This window comes from Hippoglossus hippoglossus, chromosome 13 (assembly GCF_009819705.1).
Source record: "Hippoglossus hippoglossus isolate fHipHip1 chromosome 13, fHipHip1.pri, whole genome shotgun sequence".
In the NCBI taxonomy this organism is placed as follows: Eukaryota; Metazoa; Chordata; class Actinopteri; order Pleuronectiformes; family Pleuronectidae; genus Hippoglossus; species Hippoglossus hippoglossus.
In genome coordinates, this window is record NC_047163.1 from 11,098,282 (window position 1) to 11,116,828 (window position 18,547).

At 41.7% G+C, this 18,547-nt stretch overlaps 1 protein-coding gene across 2 annotated transcripts in view; it reads right to left on the bottom strand.

The window, feature by feature from the left end:
* Positions 1-1,541: 1,541 nt before the first annotated feature.
* ppp1r37 (protein phosphatase 1, regulatory subunit 37) overlaps positions 1,542-18,547 on the bottom strand; it is a 40,715-nt gene continuing 23,709 nt past the window's right edge. Inside the window, exons 3-13 of one of the 2 annotated variants that reach the window (XM_034604035.1) lie at positions 15,823-15,868; positions 15,571-15,671; positions 11,949-12,068; positions 10,281-10,431; positions 10,002-10,157; positions 8,488-8,600; positions 6,785-6,926; positions 6,522-6,688; positions 3,831-5,511; positions 3,631-3,716; positions 1,542-2,299 (exon numbers count right to left, since the gene is read on the bottom strand). In XM_034604035.1, the coding sequence (XP_034459926.1) occupies positions 3,640-3,716; positions 3,831-5,511; positions 6,522-6,688; positions 6,785-6,926; positions 8,488-8,600; positions 10,002-10,157; positions 10,281-10,431; positions 11,949-12,068; positions 15,571-15,671; positions 15,823-15,868 (2,754 nt within the window). In that variant the 3' untranslated portion in view covers positions 1,542-2,299; positions 3,631-3,639. The remainder of the gene's footprint in view (positions 2,300-3,630; positions 3,717-3,830; positions 5,512-6,521; positions 6,689-6,784; positions 6,927-8,487; positions 8,601-10,001; positions 10,158-10,280; positions 10,432-11,948; positions 12,069-15,570; positions 15,672-15,822; positions 15,869-18,547) is intronic. The other variant, XM_034604036.1, reaches the window with a different exon arrangement.

Genomic DNA, 18,547 nt, shown 5'->3' on the forward strand with positions numbered 1-18,547 from the left:
TCATCTTAACCAAAAAAACAACCAACCTTTGCTGAGGTAATTGTACCTAAACCACATTGTTTGGAAACGTAAACAAAGGTCAGAGGTGATTTTATAAAATGTATATTTGACCCCAAATAACATATTGGAAAAAGAACCACCAGCTGCATCTATGAATCCCACCCGAACCTGATCTGTACACGTTTGTTTTCCTGATATTCATCTGCAGTGCTCCAACATCCTGAAAGCCCAAAACTACTCATTTCATTGAATCATTCACTCATACCTTTTGTCATTACATGCATTTATTTGAGAGGAACAGATTTCGCCATACATATCTTTGTAATTACCGGCACATTTCAATTAAGTTAACAAATTATTATTTAAAAATTTCTAAAAATTAAAGCATTACAAACAGTGGGGGCAAACTCTCTGTTGGGTGGAGAAGAGCAGGAGGGTCCAAATATGCTCCTTTTCAGAAGAAAAAAAACGAAACAATAAACTTGATTGTATCCGTCTCAGGAGAAGAAAAAAAAACAGTTCTCTTGTAAAGTTTCACTGTCTTGCTTTGGAAAATTCAGGACAAGAAATGGAGTTGAACAGAGACGTCAGGATGTGAAGAGACTTGTTACGTGATGCTGTGAAATCCTTTGTTCTGGCTCCACTGTGGGGAATTAGAAAAACAACCACCAGCGCCCCCTGTGGCCACAGATTCACCCAGCAGAGAAGCGTTCAAGCAACAGGGCTTTTGATAATGTTGTATTTGCTTTCATTAGTGCTGCTACCAACCATTCAATCATATAAACCTTTCCTCCCAACACAGATTCCCCCCCTCCCGCCCCAAAAAGAAAAAAATAATATCTAAACTAAATATTTGCTCTATTGTGATTCTGAAATATACATCAAAAAAGGAGGTTAACCATTAAAAGCAACCCCTAAATGAAAAAAAGAGAAAATGAGAAGGTGGTGAAGAAGAAAAAGAGGGAAAAATAAATCAGAGGAGGCTCATACAGCCGTGAAATAAATAGAAAAGAACTGATTTCTCAAAGCAGCCAAAACGAAAAAACAAAGGATGAGTGAAGTGACGACTTTGAAGGCAACATGGATGATGAGCTGGAGCGGAAGGTGAGATGGCACCGAGTACCAACGGAAGACTGAGCGACAGAAGGGAGGAGAGGGGAGGAGAGGGGAGGTCAGGACAGAGAGCGAGCTGCTTTTTTCTCAAAAACAATGACTGGTCAAACAAAGCGATGATCGCGTCTGAGAATCAACGACGACAACTTCTTTAAACTGTAAATAACAACCAAAAGCGTATAGCATTGCTTTCCAACATTCACAGATGTTCTGTGTTTTTTTTTCAGCATTGTGACTTAAAAAGGAAAAAAAACAGAAGCAGTTTTGTTGTAATGGAGGCCGACGGCAGACGCTCGCAGCTCCTCCACATCAGCGGGAGGGGACGCTGATTCCTGAGGGGCCAAAGTGAGCAGAGGACAAGAAAACAGACGAGAGGAAAACCACTTTGGCAAAGGTCCCTTACAGTTTTTTTTTCTTTTCTTTTTTCTTTTTCCTAAGAGGCTAATTGAGGGAGGGGACACAGACGTAAAACGCTGACATTTAAACAGACACGTTAACATCTTCAGCTTCCGTGAATATAAAAGCCTCCGACGGTGATCGACTTCCACTTGGTGTTTAAAGCCAGCAGGTCCCCACAGCATGGTCCCCGACTTTTATCTGGTCTTCCGAGTGTGCCACCAACTATACTTTTCTCATCGTCCTGGTCCTCGTTATGTCTCTGTGTGCGTGTTATGAAAAACCTTTAATTGCTAGTTATTTCCCCAACTACAGTCGATACATAAGAGAGCGAGTATGGATTGTGGGAAAGGTCTGTGTTCTGTCTTTGGTTCGGGGTTCATCCTCCCTCCTTTGTCCTCCATACTCTCTCCGTCAGATGCTTTGTGTGTAAAGATTGCAGATATGACAAAATGTAGTGATAACATGGTGACTTTATTCCTCTTCTCCCCTCCTCTTTTTCATACTCAGTGTGCATATGTATACGTGGTGGATGTAGTGTGGATGTACAGGATTCCTTATTTGTCAAAGCCGAGCTCCACAGTTCGATTTTTGTCCTTTGTGTATTTTCCAGAAGTTGCTTGAGTTTTCGCACGCGGAGCTTTGACTGTAACACCAGGTCGTCTGTCCTTTATGGAAAGGGGATGTTGGTGGTAAAGTCAAAGAAACGACAGAAACATCAGAGGTTTATCAGTCACGCAGGAGAGCCAGACAAACTATCTGAGTGCTGTTCTCTCATGTCCTCACAGTCCTTGGGAAAGCAGAAGAGAGGAGATAAATTAATTCTGACTGTGGCAGAAAACATTTTTAAAACCAAACTCAAGCATCACATCCGATCATCCACAATTGATAAACCATATGTCATATGTGAACGTATTTCAAGGCATAAAACAGAGAGCTAGAGTCAGCCTCATCTTTTTCAAACATGGCGGCCTGAGGTCAACAGCCGCGGAGGGAGCTTGCCTTCTATCTCGTGAAAGACACAAATGGCTTCTTGCCACTGCCATTGGACTTTTAGTGGTTCAACCTACGGTTAATTTTCGGCTGTGGCAACCACACAAACTGATTGAGGAGTTGATTTAACTATCTTGGTTCCCTGAATTACACTTCAGATTTAAAAAAAGAAAGTCTGTCTGTAAACTTACAACCGACAGTTTGGATAATTTGTGTTTTTGTCTCGTTTCAAGTTCTCAACAATTACACAAGTGAGTGTCGTCATAACAGATGGAACAAATGGTCAGGGGTACAAATGTGGTTTTCATTTGAATGACCCAACACTTTTGTAAAAGTCCTTAGTGAGATGTATTTAATGTAAAGAAGTTGGGACCAAACACAGTGAGAGATCATTGTGAACTACAGATCCGTGGGATATTGATTTATTGAAGGATTTGTATACAAGTTGCCAAACAGCCAATGACTGTTTTCTATGTAAAGTATAGAAAGTGCCTCCTGGGCAGAGAATGAATTAAACTCGGTGTGTGTTCTGTAAACCGCGCTTCTCTCTCCTTTGTTTTAGTAACCTGTCTGGGCGCACGGTCATAGTAGTGCATGTGCATGACATCAGCTGTGATGTCAACATGACCTCCTCCTCCTCCTTCTCCGTGCTGTGACGTCTTTCAGAACAAACACACACTTTAAAACACACTTGTCACCTGCACACCTCAGGGCTGTTAAACCAGAAACACTGTGGCTACACCTTCATTTTATACAGTTTATCAGCTACACACAGAACAGCACAGATACGCTAACAATGCTTAACCAGCTGCTTCCTGCTGTAGAGAGTTTTAAAAAGTTTAAAAAAACGATTAAACACTTGACAGATGACAAAATTATAAATTTTACCAATCTGCATAGCAACTAGCTGGAATGTTCTTTGTTGGGTTTCCTGTTCAGTTTTGCTTCTGGTTGTGTTTCGATCCTTCAGCTTTCGTACATGAAGGGAAGGGGATCCGTGGCTGAAGAGAGGCCGGAGGTGCGGCGGATAAAGCTTTGGTTCCGGTCCGTGATGGTGGTGCTCGTATGATGATGAATCTTTGTCTAATTCAGATTTCTATTGTACATACAAATGAGACAAATGTTTACCTCACAACCTCATGGTGCGTCTCTTCCTGTATCCAAACTGGCCTCTAGCAGCAGCTCCTCCAGGTCCTGTCCACAGCTCACACTCACTACACATGTCACACACAACACACATTATCAGAGAGACTTTTCACACCAAAACAAACTGCAAGTGTGACTTTATTCATCTGAAAAAGAAAATATCAGCGATTTAAGTGACTCACCGTGCTCCATCACACAGCTGCCAGCTTTGGGGCTCTCGGCGTCGAGAAGATGGAGGGAGAACTCTGGCTTGAGGCCATTGGGTAGAGCTGAATTCACCTCCTCTCCGTCCAGAGCTTCGGCGAAACACTCGTCTGCAGAGCTCTCATCACCTGAATCCTCCTCTTTCACTGGGGAGACCGAGCCAGTCGTGGCAGATTCTGGACTCTCTGAGGATTCTTCTGCTTGAAGATTTGTCTCTTGTGTCTCACTCTGAGAGGCAGCAGGAGCCTGTTGATCAGTCAGGACAGAGAGAACAGACTTAACGCTCTGTTCATCTGCCTCTGTTTGCTGCTTTGGACTTGGTTCCTCTTGGTTTGGCTGGTTGTCCTCTACCTCTGTTGAAGTGGGGTTTTCGATTTCTGACAGGCTGGCCGATGCTTCCTGTTTCTCCTCCTCTCCCTCCGTTTGGTGTGGTGACTGGTTCTCCTTTGACGCAGATGCTAACTCATTCTGTAGCTGTTCAAGTGCAGGTGTTGGAGGTTGCGCGTCTACTGCAGGAACACTATCATGGGTTTGACTTGGTTCATCTGACTGTTTAGACTCTTCTCCTGTGCTATCAGGGGACATCAGTTCTCTGCCATCTTCTACCTTCTCTCCTTCTACAGAAGTATTTTCAGGTTGGGGGCTTTGCGTGCTCTGTATAACGTCCTCAGTGAGCTGAACTGCTCCAGCCTGTGCTGCTGGGGAGTCGGAGGGCAGGGCCGGTGCTTGTAGATTTGGATCTGTGACTTTGGGGTCTAAAGTACTAGCTGTTACATCTTCTGTGGGTGGACTTGTCGACTGCATCTCTAGTGTGTGGGTCTGTGGAGTATTTAGTGTGGACTCCGAGTGTGCTATAGACCTCTGCTCCGTCACATTACAGTCTGTTGACAGTGCGGGTGCAGGTGAGTGCTTCTTCACATCCTCCTGTGTCTGCTGTGTTTCTGTGGGTGTTTGAGAGGCAGGAGGTGTCATGGGCTTCTTTGAGAGCTCTTTAGTTTGGCTGAGAGGTGCCAGCCCAGCTCTCTGGAGTTGTAACTGTTGCTGCTGCTGGTCGGGGGGGGTTTCCACCCGGGTAACCGTGAAGATCTTACGACCCCGCCCCGGGCTTGAGACTGATATACAGCGACCGGGAGATGGAGGAGTGCCAGGGGGAGCTGGGGATTCTGTGATGGTGATGCCCGGAATGATACTTGGCACTCCTGCAGGTGGATCAGACGGGGACGAGGAAGTCCCAGAGGCACTGAGGGGGGGCTGTACGGCCTCCTGCTGGGTTTGCGGAGCAGCCTGGTTTGTGTTTGTGGAGCAGGACTTTGTTATCACCTCCTCTTCCTCCTCATCCTCAGTGTCTGAATCAGACTCCACGTTCGTCTCAGAGCTCACTCCAGACTGGATGCTTGCCTGTTCTTCTTTTCCTGTTGTTTCGATCACCTCCACTATTTCTCCTTCTTTCCCGTCCTTGTCATCTTTCTCCTCTGATGCTGGTGCTTCCTCCTCCTCTTCTTCTACGGTTCCATCCTCTGTGGCGATTTCAGCCATGGATGCGGACTGCCTCATCTTCTGCTCGGTTTCCTCCTTCTCTTTGGCCAGGATGAAGTTCCTCTTGCAACCATTCTGGATCTCAGTCAGCAGCTCACGCTGGGTCTCAAGGAAGCTCTTCACCTGAGAGACAAAAAAAATACATTCTTAAACATCTCACATGAACCACGAGAATATCACAATAAATATAAATGAATAAGACTGGTGTTTTAGTTTGTGACATCTTTCCTTCAAACAGCAATTTTCTTTAAAAAGAAAAATAAGAGGATCTTTGTTGTAGCTACCCATTTCCTGCCATCTTTCTACTTGCAGCAATCTAATGAAGAACTTAAGTGCCCCAATCATATTAAAAACACTATGGCTGGTGTTATTCTGACCAAAACCAAAGTTGTTTTTTTACCCTTTCTGTTGCTTTCTGCACCAAGCACAATTTTCACTTCTGAATGCACAAATTTGTAAATTTTAATTAAAAAAGGGCCAAAAATGTCCTGCAACTGCTTGAAACTGTTGTTTTAATCTAATTTTATTCAAACAGAAGTCAATGGAGCTCATGTTGGGGATTAACATCAGCTGAGGATCTGGTGCTCTAGCAAGAATTTGCAGCAGCAAGACAGAGTAGGTGGGATTGGCTCAAAATAAACTACAGTTCATCACAAAGATGGAACACGTCACCCAGTGAAACAGTGTGTGATGCATTGATTTGTTCTTAATAGTTATTTTAAAACAGAGCTCTGTGGTGCAGATGAATAAGCGCCATTAAGCTTATCTTATTTTAAGATTTATAGACATACTTGTTGATGGAATCACTTAATTGTTGGTTTTTGTCTTGTCATGGGATTGTTTGAAGATAAGAAAAATATGGAATATTTCAAGAGTTATTCCTTAAGCCCCAAATTCCACATTTGTGTGGAAGAGTCAGTTTGACTTACATCGAGTCCATGAGGGGAAGTCTGGGTCTGCTCAGGCTACCTTTGTGTAGCCCAGGATCTATCACTCGGACCACAAGTGCTGACAAACATATGCGAGCAGACACCCAGCGGAGGATAAACACAAGTGCATCTGTTTAGACTATATCTGGTCCTTTACCTCCTCTCTCTTCTACCCCCTTCCCTACATCTTATCTTCATGCTCACAGTTTCTCTCTTGAGCTCCCGGTCGAGATCGAGACGCAGCAGAGAGGTGTTGACCTTCAGGGCGAGCGACAGGGCCATCAGTCCACCCGTCTTGATCTCATTCTCCCGAAGGTCCAGGCGCACCAGTCTGGGGCTCTCAGCGATGAATTCAGCCACCGCCACCGCTCCTACAGCACAGATGGCAGGAATAAATCACCAATGCAACAGACAGCAAAAACTATGCACAAGGAATGACAAAGGGGAACACAGGTACTAGTTCCCACCTTCGCAGGACAGTTTGGTGGAAGCAAGGCCCAGTCTGAGCACAGAGCGGTTGGCAATCAGTCCGTCTTTAAGCTTGTGGACCCCTTCATTACCCACCGAGTTATGGCCAAGGTTCAGAGTCTCCAGACTCTGAGTGCATGGCTGAGAGAAACAACAGAAGAGAATGAAAACAAAGACACGTCTGTGTTCAATGTTAAAAATAATACAACGCTTATTTCTTTAGCAATGAGGCAGTGTAGTCATAAAAGTCAGATCGCTGTGTTGCTGATGGTTTGAACAAGCAATTTTTGCTACGTAAGAAATCTCTGTTAATTTTGGTTATTGTCATATGCCAGACATTACCATCTCATTGCATTAGGCCAACCAGTGACACTGTGGTTATTTCCAGGGTCATTAATCAGTAGGATGTCACGAGATGCACTTTATCAGTATGATTGGAGGGATTTCTACTTCGAAAGCTTCGGGCCTCAAACCATCACACCGTTTCTTAGAAAAGCTCAAACATGCAGGACCTTATGTTCTAAAAGAAAAACAATCACATGCTTCTAAAAATAAGTCGAGGGCTGTGTCATCATTCTCTATAACTAACAACATGTGAGACGTTAAGGTAATTCTTCAGTCCATAGATAGATATAATAACTTTTCTACAAAAGTTTCTTTCGGATCTTCAGTAGTGATTGGTCAGTTTACATGAGTCGATCCTACGATGTTTGAATTTATATCTATTAACTTCTTAAAAGCCGATCAGACAGAATATAAACGAGCTGAAACTACATATAAAGCTGAGTGGAGGATCATCATTACAAGTGATTACTTTCACATTGTTTTCATATTGACCTTGGATACCCTTATTATATTAAAAAAATCTTATTCTTGTTTGAGCAGACTAGAATGAAATATAAAATTAAATTCTGGAAATTATCAAACTTCACTAAAACACTGGGTCAAAGAATAAAACGACCAGAAATATATAAGTCAAAGTAAGTAAAATGAACATGTCTGTCAGTTGGGTTGGACAGGAAAACGTGGTCTGAGTCACGCTCCACTCTGCTGCTGCTGCATGGAGCAGACATTTTCACTTTCACATGTACTGATAACCAGTAAAGAGGGCTCTAAAATGAAACAGGCTGTGTGGCTGGTGGGAAGTTACATAATTGGTATGGGCCTGCACAATGGTAACACAGACTACCGCAGCATTGTTCAAGCAACATTTACTTTTTCATAGGTAAATTCTGTCCATTAATCCTTTTGAATGCTTCTGTGCTTGTACACCAAATTAAAAACTGTGTTTACCTTGCAAAATCTTTGTTTTATCTTTTTTCCAGCACAACGTGGCCAACAGACAATTAACGGTTTTCATTTTGACAGATTGCATCAACATACTGGATCCCAAAACACACAAGACACAGCCGGTGAATACGCCAGACTGCAGAGGGTCAAAGAAACAGACCTCAGGCTGGGTGTAGAGGAGATTAAGCAACAGTTAGAATGTACAAGTGTGGATGTGGTCAAGCTGCTGAACATGAACAGATGCTGTGTGAGGAGAGGGAAGGTATAACAAACAGCAGAGAGCTATTATGATCACTTCTCTGACAGACTAATGAGCGAATAGTTGAATCGTGCACAGACACACACAGCTTGTGGTTTCCTCTTAAAACCTCTGATAAGTGTGTGTGCAGTGTGTGCGTGCATGCGTGTGTACCAGTGCAGCAGCTAGGTAGACCATGCCGTTGTGTGTGAGCTGATTGTTCCATAGCACCAAAGTGACAAGGCCTTTCCTCTGTTCTTTCAGTCCCTCACACACGTAGGCCAGACCTGAGATGACAGAGATAGAAAGCAAAAGAGTCAAAGTTAGTGTTTCTGCCTTTAACTTAAAAGTATCAAAAATGTAGCTAAATTAAATGCCTCATATAGCAGCACCTGTTTGCATCGTCCATTTACTGTATTTTTTCTTTATTTTATGTTCTCTATTTGCTGTTAAGCTGCCAGAGGATATCATTTGGTCAAAACTACAATAAAAAGTGTTGATGCAGGAGAGAACATTAAATATTTGCTTAAATGGGAAAATGAAAACCAGTATTTGGGGTGTTTTTCCCAAATACTGTTTTTTGGGAAAAGCACAGACAAAAGTGATTCAGGAATAATTCAACCTCTACCTTTCAAAGAATCATAAGAAGCAGAGCAAAACTGGATGTATCCCCTCGGGGTTGTTTGACTCTGCAGCAAGTCAAGCTGCAGAGAAGTAGGTCACAATCTCCCCTTCTGTTTCTGAGTTTTGTTGTTGGCTAATGGTCAAGAAATTAGGGGGTCGCTGATCTTTGACATTTTGAGTAGAACATTTAGCCTTTAATCACAGTTCAAGCAAGAAATGGAGAGAGAGAATGGGGAAGTAACCTAACCTGTGGCAGGTGCATGTAAACTCGGGCCTCCATATGTGGGGCTCTCACAAAACCAAATACACACACACACACACACACACACACACACACACACACACACACACACACACACACACACACACACACACACACACACACACACACACACACACACACACACACACACACACACACACACACACACACACACTTCACTGTCAGCACAGCCGTCAGGGTCACCTTAAAGTTCAGTAACTTGCCCAAGGACACATTGGAACGCAGCCTGGAGAAGCCAGGGATTGAACGGCCGACCTCTTCTACCTTGTGAGCCACAGCCGCACAGATTTAAACTGCTAAAAAATAAACCGGGCTTATCATACTAATAGAACAATGATGTGAAAAGATGATAAAACTAATAATTGCATTACAACACATCTGTCCTGCTGCTGGTCAATATGCAAAAGGTATATTCTGAAAAGATAAGATTAAGTTCCAGTTACTTGACTGGTTTGTACTTGGTAGCATGCCTTTATGAACTTTATGTACATAAACGTATATGTGCAGACGACTTAATGAGTATTCAATGTAACTTTGAACAATATGTATATTGTTTACTGTATATTCTATTCTTGGCTTTGTTGTGCTGTATTACTTTTGCTTGTAAGACATTATTTATCCAAAGGGATCAATAAGCTCTTATCTGAGATTGGGATAAAAGGTATTGAGGTGTATGCTCGATAACAAATCTTTTTAACAAAACAATCCCCCCTTGAGAAAACACATGGGCTTTAAAACAGTCGTCTATTGTTACTGTTTGTGCTACATGAGTGCTGCATACCAGAGTCCAGGATGTGGTTGTTACGCAGGTCCAGGGTCTGGATGTTATAGTTGAACTTGAGCAGGTTGCCAAGTTGGGCAGAGTCCTGCAGGCCATTGAGCTTGTTGTCTGCGAGGTACAACTCCCGCAGATTCATGTTCATCTTCAGAGCCGTGGCTGAGCAGAAAAAGAAAACAAATGAGGGTGAGGGAAAAGAGGGAGATGAGAAAAACAGGTCTGGAAAGAGAAAACCTCTTATACACCAACCCATCGCCTCCCTGGTACTTTTTTCTCTCTTACCCAGTAACATGAGTGGCCTGCCAGATAGGCCTGCATTCTCCAGGTGGAGGACTGCCAAGCTGCCACTGATCCTGAGCGCTCGTGCCACAAAGGGAGCCGAGTGATCCAGCAGGGGCGTGTTACGTGCATCGAGATACTGCAGAGAGCTCGTCTGAGGGGGGGACACCAACAGAGATACAATTAATTTTCCAGAGAAAACAGCTCAACCTGTGAACCTGAGGTAACACACACATCTTCCACCTTTGCATCCTCTAGCAATCTATTTGGGCTACTTTTACCCTTGTCGTGTAACCTCCCATTATATCTGCTGTAGAACACTGATGACAAGGCTGATTCCATAAATAAAACTTCATCTTCAAATGACAAAAATGTTGTGAATAAACATCGAGCCCAGATGAAAGTAATGTCCTCTTTTTTCCCCTCTGTTGAATCCAGAATCTCACATGAGGGATTCAGGGACACATTGTTTTCAAAATATTTGTGTGTTAGTTCTGTGGGTCTTTGCTGAAACCAGTGATGACTTCAACAAACTACAACACAAACAATATACAAACTCGTATGTGTTTTTTATTCATCACCAGACACTCAGTGCTTGTAGACTCTGGAAAGCCTTTTGATTCAACCACTGATGCGTTGAAAAAATGATCCTCTCAGAGTCATAGCTGTGATTACAGTAGAACTGTGGTACTCATAACATTTTGTAAACACAGTTATTGAATCATTAGTAAATGTGGTTGAGAATTTGTTGTTTTTCCCTCTAGGATGATGGGTAACGAACCAAATCTTTAAAAAACTATTAAGAAGACCACACAATTAATAATAATGTAATTTGTGGTTTGGTGAAGAGATTAGTGTTGGGCCAGGAGCAGAGTGAACTTTAACCCACAAAATACCCCAAAACTCAACTATCAAGAAAACTAATGCACAAATGAAACCATATTCATTCCAGACTTTTCACAACTGTATTAAAATCGATTTTTGTAAAGTGGTTCACTGTTGATTCAAAGAACACTGTACAAATTAAGCAGCAGCTGTTCGTATCCATGTGTTTCTCACAGATTCAGCTTGAAAGGTGATATATTAATGTGTTACCCGCCCATTTTTATTCTCAACAGTACCAAGTGATGACTGACGTCAGAGAACGCCTTTAAGGGCAAGAGCATGACTCTGGATGTCTGAGTGTCGACAGAAAACAGCAGAGCTGCACAACAACAACAACAGCAAACATCAGCCAGTGAAAAAGAAGAGCTGAAAGATTCGTCATCCCCTCTGGGAACAAGTTAACAATTACAAAAATCTGTCGTATTTGAGAACCTCAAGGTTGAAAACAACAAACACACTCACCACCACAATCTTTTTATATTTTACAAATACTTTTATAGTCCATCCTCAGTGATCTCGATGAGAGAAGAAAACATTTCACCCTGTTTACTTTGTCATTATCCCATCCATCCTCTTATCACATATTTTGGTGCTGTACATGATAATAATTAAATATCATGTTGATAAAAATATGAGGGGTTGTAAAGTTTTATGCTATGCTATCTTCTAATTTTTGTTGTGTTTTTTAGATCCATGAAAAAAAAAAATCTAATCTCTCTTTATTCCCAAATTGTCCTTTTCCTCTGCAATATAGATGTCACACACTGTAAAACAATGAACTCTCACCTTTCGCATCATGTGAGCTGCTGCCTGCCATCCCCGCGTGCCAATGTACTTGTTAAAGGAGATGTTGAGATGTGTGGCGGACTCATAATACTCGATCATGTCAAACAGAGCTGATGCACCCTGAAAAACAAAGAGCGGTGGAAAAGAAAGAAAAAGATATAAAAATACAGCAGTTAAACACAGTTGATCACAATGTTAAAAGTGTGAACCAGAGTTAGAGATGTTACAAAGAGCAGCTGTTGTTGCTGCGGTAACAGTCCCTCCGGACAGGGGAGACCTGCGGAGGTGTTTCCATGACGGCCTGAGGTGAGAGGTAAAGAGGTACCTCTCTTGGGTTACTGATGTATTCGAAGGGTCATAAGATAAATGGAGACAGGAAAAAAGAATAGCATTCAGTAAAGCGTATAGCTCTGCCAAGACTAAACAATCCTACACACGTCTGTCTTTTCATAATGATGATAATAATAATACAAGGAAAAGGAAGTAGTCTGCACCAAAATGTACAAATGACTTATTTATCGTTGTAAAAAATTTTGTAATCGTATAATACATTTTTATCTAAATTGTGAATCTGAAAAGTAACTATAGCTGTAAGATTTATACAGTGGGGGGGGGGGAAGTACAATATTTCCATCTGAAATGTGGTGGAACAGAAGTATAATGTACTTCCACCACTGTCGTTTCTTTCTTTCAACATTTTGTATTGATTTCTCAGAGAACAATTTATGGATCCTGTGGATCTTGATGAAAACAGATCAGGCATGTTTGGGAGACTGATATTTATGAGTGTGTGCAATTTGTTGCAGATCTAATTATAAATCCAGATCTAGTGAATTTAAATATGTTTTCATGACTATCGGGCGTTCGCCGTGATATGTACTCTACTGTGTGTCATACTTGTTGAATAAACGTTAGTTGAGTATAAAAAAGTTGCTGATAAGTTTTATGTTGAGTTGTTGGTTAGATGATTATTTGACTTGTTGTATCAGCTAAACTCTAGAGATCATGTGACACCGGATTAATCACCAGCTGAAAATGTTTTCTGAATCCTCAGTGCTTTAAACCTGTGGTGCACAGAGGCCTGTTCACTGAGGAGCAGCTGCAGAAAATAGAGCGAGATGTCAGGTGCTGCAGGATAAGATTGAAGTGCACTTGTGATCAGAGTGTTTTAATCTCATTTTGGTTTTGTCGATGCTGTGAGCTCCATGTCTTTCATCCATCACTGACACCTCCAGCTCTGTAAAGGTTTTAATGACACTGGAGTAAAGATGGGTGGCTTATATTTTATGCTATTATGCATTTCTATATTATATATTTATATTAAATATGAGCATATTTGACAGAAATATTAGTTACTGAGTCATTATGTCTCATGAGTAGATTCTTGATTAAATGCCCAAAAAATAATGAGCAGATGATAGACCTGCTCCTGTGCTGCTGGTCTCAGGATGTGATGCAGATCAAAATGAAAGTATGAGTTTATACTCTACTGAGGCTGATGAGCTGTAACAAAATCCGTCAGGCTGCTGCAAAGCATCTCATAACCTTTTCCCCCTTTGTGTGCGTGTGTGTGTGCTAGCAGACATTACAAAGTATACACAAGTGTGTTTATCTACAGGGTGGGGGAAGATGAGTCACATTCAGTCTTATAAAACCAGCCTGCGTTAGCCTTCCTTCCTCTTCATCTCCCCCGAAACCATTTTTCTTCTGTCATCTTCACCTATCATTCCCAACAAGACGACACTAGTGCAGATATGAATTTCTGCCAAATCAAGATATCTACTCTATGTCATTCACACCCACGTAAAAAACACCCACCCACATCTTCATTCAGTTCCTTTTCTATCCCACCTTCCTCCATGCTCGCCTCAACCAGGCACACTTCCTTAATATTTCCTCTTTTCAGTGTCTCATTTGATCCGAGCCAGAGACGAGACAGTTGTCGCAGACTGGGACACTGATCTCTGGTGATTCAGTCACTGACACATTCAGCTGCTTCATTCACATTTCCGGGGCAGTGTTCCATGTTGGGTGAAAAGTGTGTCATTTTGCATTTGCCTGGATTGCGTGCGTGTCAATCTGTTAATAAATATCTGTTAAAAAAAGGATCTTTTCACTGTTGTCCATGATATTGTCCATTTCCAGCCTCATGATTTTCTGTGCAATCTTAAATGGAATGTGAATACATCTGTACAGGATATGCCGCAAATATTTGGGGCTAAAGCGGAAATGTGGCTGTACCGATAAAAACGTAAATGTGAAAAAGGTAAAACTAAATTGAGATCAAGACCTTTGGACCCCACTGTACATGACTGTAAGTCACTATACATGTGACTGAAAAGTCTGCTGTAAAGATAAAAAAATGGTTCTACATGAAACAAACATTAATGCCATATTTCCATCATTATTTTCACATCTTACTTAAATCCTGTTGCCTGATCTTATTCTGCAGAGGTTCAATAACAGCCAAATAGAAAATTGGAGACACCAGCTGTTTTTCCCCCCCTCAACAAACCAAATGTCGATAAACCGTTACAGAATTCCAGGTGATGGTACAAATGTGAATGGTACCCAACCCTAGTCACCGTGACCTTTGGCCACTGAAATCAAATCAGATATTCTAAGAGTCCAAGTGACAACTGGTCAAAATTCCCCAAATCAAGGCATTCTTAAGTTTGTGAGGTTACAGTGACCTTGACCGTCAAATTCCAATCAGTTCATCCTTGAATCCGAGCAAATGTTTGTACCAGATGTAATAAAATAGGTGTTCCTACTACATCACGTTCACAAGAAAATTAGGTCTCTGTGACCTTGACCTTTCACCACCAATTTGTAATCAGTTCATCCTTGAGTCCAACTGAATATTGAAGACAAATGTGAAGAAATTTCCTCAGGGCATTCTTGAGATATAGTATTCACAAGAATAAGTCGGACTGACAAACAACATGAAAACATAATGCCTCTGGACACAGGCCGTCGCAGATGCATAAAAACTCACTTTGACTCTGATGGAAACAGCAGACATTAAGAGATAGTCTGGAAATTAGCTGGCAAATTTCCTAAAATCTACCAGTAGCTCTGAAGACAGGACAACAATTATCTTACATCTGTAATTCTGATGGAAAACAGAAGAGACTGTTGCCTAAATTAATTCTGTAGTTAAGGGTGAAAGACCTCACGAGGCTTTGCCAGACAGGAAGAAAATAATGAGCAGTCATTAAAGTGACCCTTCCTCCCCTAAAAAAATGTATCGTGAGCAACTGTGGCTTGAAGCAGGCCTTGTGTCTGTGTGTGACTCAGTGCTGTGCAGTATATCTGGAGCTGTGTGTGACAGGAAGTGGTCAAGGCTCTGTGTCCCTCTGCTCCACACTGCAGCGCTGTCTCAGTCTGTGCATGTCTACAGCCCTAAAGTCCCCAACGGTATTTACACAATTGGACATCTGGAGTAATCAGAAAACCCACAGCAAACACTTCACATCCTGAGTGAAAAAACAGGATCAGGCTTAAACTGAGGGCAGAATGAAGGAGCAATAGAGAGAATGAAAAAAAGAGGGAAAGGCATGCGTGAAGAAAGCACTAAGAGACGTGAAGTGAGAGACAGATTTAAGTGAGATATTCTTACGTCTTCATCCAGGTTGGTCTGCTCCAGGTCTATCACTTTAAACTGGACCCTCTTCAAAATCTCCTCCAGAGACTCACATGCTTTATAGTCCAGCTTCTCACCTAAAAACACAACCACACACACATCTTGTCAATTAACATTAACATAATATAGCATCATAAAAACAAGTTTGTTCAATTTATAACATCATCAAAACAAGTTTCATACATTTAGAGCGTCGACTACAACAGTCAGGCTGTTTTTGGTGCTTACCTTTGAGATCTAAGCATTCGTTCCGCTGTGTCAGGTCTTTCAATTCCTACAGAAAGAAAAAAAAAGCAGCATCAGTAAAAGATTGTGATATAAGATAATAATAATATATTTTCTCATGGAAGCAAACTGTGCTTTTCACATGTTGAAACCTCCACATCACATGGGGGGGGGGGGCAATTTGATAAATCAGTGCTGGAGACAAAACACAGATCCTGTATAAACTAAGATAAACCATATCACAGTGCTTTTGAGCACTAGAGAGCTATTAGATAGGGGGCCTCTGCTATTCCTAATGCCATTCCCCCCCAAAAAGGTCAGTGTGGCAGTGATGCTCTGTTAAGTTGAAAAATAAACTATTTCTTACACCATACTGCTTCAAAGTAAAGGGCTATCCTTGGTTTGCTGGAGGAAAACTCTAAAAAGAAAGCAGAACACTGGAAATATTTGGTTTACATCAGAACTAACTTAGCACAGCTCTGATACAACTGATTGCTCAGTAAACCCGAAAAACATGTCTGAAACTAAACTCAAAGGCCGTGTTCACACCTGTAAACCATCAGAGATACAATCACACGTGGTCAGTGTTAATTTCATCTGTTCACACCTCGTATTAAAATGCATCCTGCAGGTCTCTCCAGTGACAACTGGCGATTGGATCTCACTTTCCTGTTCTATTTGCAGAAAATCACGTACGTCATTTGTGTTTGTGAAGAAGAAATTACGTTGTTTGTACCCAGTCTGAGTTTACAGATGTGTCTGATAACAGTATCAGTGTGTGTGTTGGCGAGTGCGGGAGAGAGAGGAGACAGAGTGAGAAAGAGCAAGTAGAGTCAGGAGTGGCTGAATGGATCAATGCTGTGTGTAGATCTTCTATGAACACAGATTTGACCTATTTATGTGATCAGTGTTGATATTGTGGGGTTGGCCACACACAAATCACTGAGAACAGTCCATTAATTGTGAAGCTGCAGCGGGTCAGAGAACGTTAACCTAGTAGACGGTCCTTCCTATGTGGGGCCGAACGCATTTTGTTCATAAAGCAAAAAGAATGTGGCCATATGTGTCTCAGACCACCTCCGAGTTCGTTCAGATCTGTACTTATCGCTGACCACTGGTGATCAGATCACTCAGGACACATGTTAATAACAGGTATGAATGGGGTCACAGTAATGTAGATTCACTTAGAAGTTTCAAAAGTACAGAGAGATGAAAAGACTTGTAAAAAGCAGTTTGCGGATGGAGGGTGATCCTGGGTTGGCTGCACGCTGCAGTGAAAACACACACGTTCATTGCTGGACAACATTTAAGCACACTCAACCTGGCACATGAAGAAACGTGACTTGAATCTGCCTTGACTGTTCAAGCGTCTGATCATGTGGGGCTCTCTGTGTGTTCAACCTGACCAGGTCATCTATCCTGGGATGTAGCCTGATAACTCAGCATCACAGATCAAAAGGTGGGAAGCCATTTACCCGTCACCCTGGTAAAAAAAAACACCCACACAAACACGACAACATACCGAGTGCTGCCCTCAAAACTATGTACCAGCAAATCCCTCTCTAGTTGGCTGCCCATACCATTCAGCATGAACTCCATGACCTCTGTCTTCCTGCCACCACTCCTGTGTGTGTGTGGCTGAACATTTGGATGCTGGTTTAGTTGTACTGAGGGTTCATCCCAACTCCTACACGACTCAACATATCCCAAACATAGAACTGGGCGATATGACTTCATATCACCATTATTTTGAACCAAAAAACAGGAAACAATATGACACCAAGGAGTTATGAAGATCATTGTGAAACAGACTGAACCATTCATTTAAGGTAGGATTTCATCTATGATATGTGGTTCTTAATCAAGTTGTTCTTCATCATCCAGATGGTATTGACTGTGAAAACACAAGCATACACACATTTAACAGCAAGTCAATTTTCACCTACAATTAACCTGGGCACTGTCAGTGAGAATAACAGTGTAAATACCTCTCTGACAGAAACTAAAATAGTCCATGATTCACAGTGAGCCTCTGCATGAGTAGGGAGAGAGTTCTATGGGTGTTAATGTGTATGTGTGCGTGCTGTGAGTGGCCTACATGAAAACACTATCGCCATTTCTGATCTTGATCTTGTTTTTCATTCAGTTTCCAGAGGACCTGGGTGATGTCTGGGTTCTGGTGTTTAGGGGGTTTGAAATTATTTTGGGGGGATATTTTTCCACATTGTTTGAATACAGTGATTTTAATGTTTTACATCTAGACATTTTGGCTCTGGCCTTAAATAATGATTTGATACTTGTTCTATACGCCTTCTGTAATGTAGTTAGCCGAATATTTTTCATGTAAACATAAAAAAAATGTAGCAAACATTCACTGCTTTATTTTAGACAAACCTTTCTTTTAACCTCACAATGGAACCAATCATTTTAATCAGAAGCGTGTTTTATGTAATCACGCTTCATTACAGTTCTTTTAATGAAGACATTCGTTGCCTTGTTGTAAATAAAGAAGGCAGCCAATGTTCGTTCTGCAAAAACGCTTACTCAGTCTTTCTATTGTAAGGAAAAGCCAGTTTTTTCATAAATGCTGTGTTTGCCATGTTGTGCAAGTGCACTTTTCATGACAGTGCATTTTATATTTGTACAGTTCAGAACCACAAAGTCTTGATCAATGACCTTCTGCAAATGTAATTTCCTATGAGCCTGTTTTTTAACGATATCTGACTTT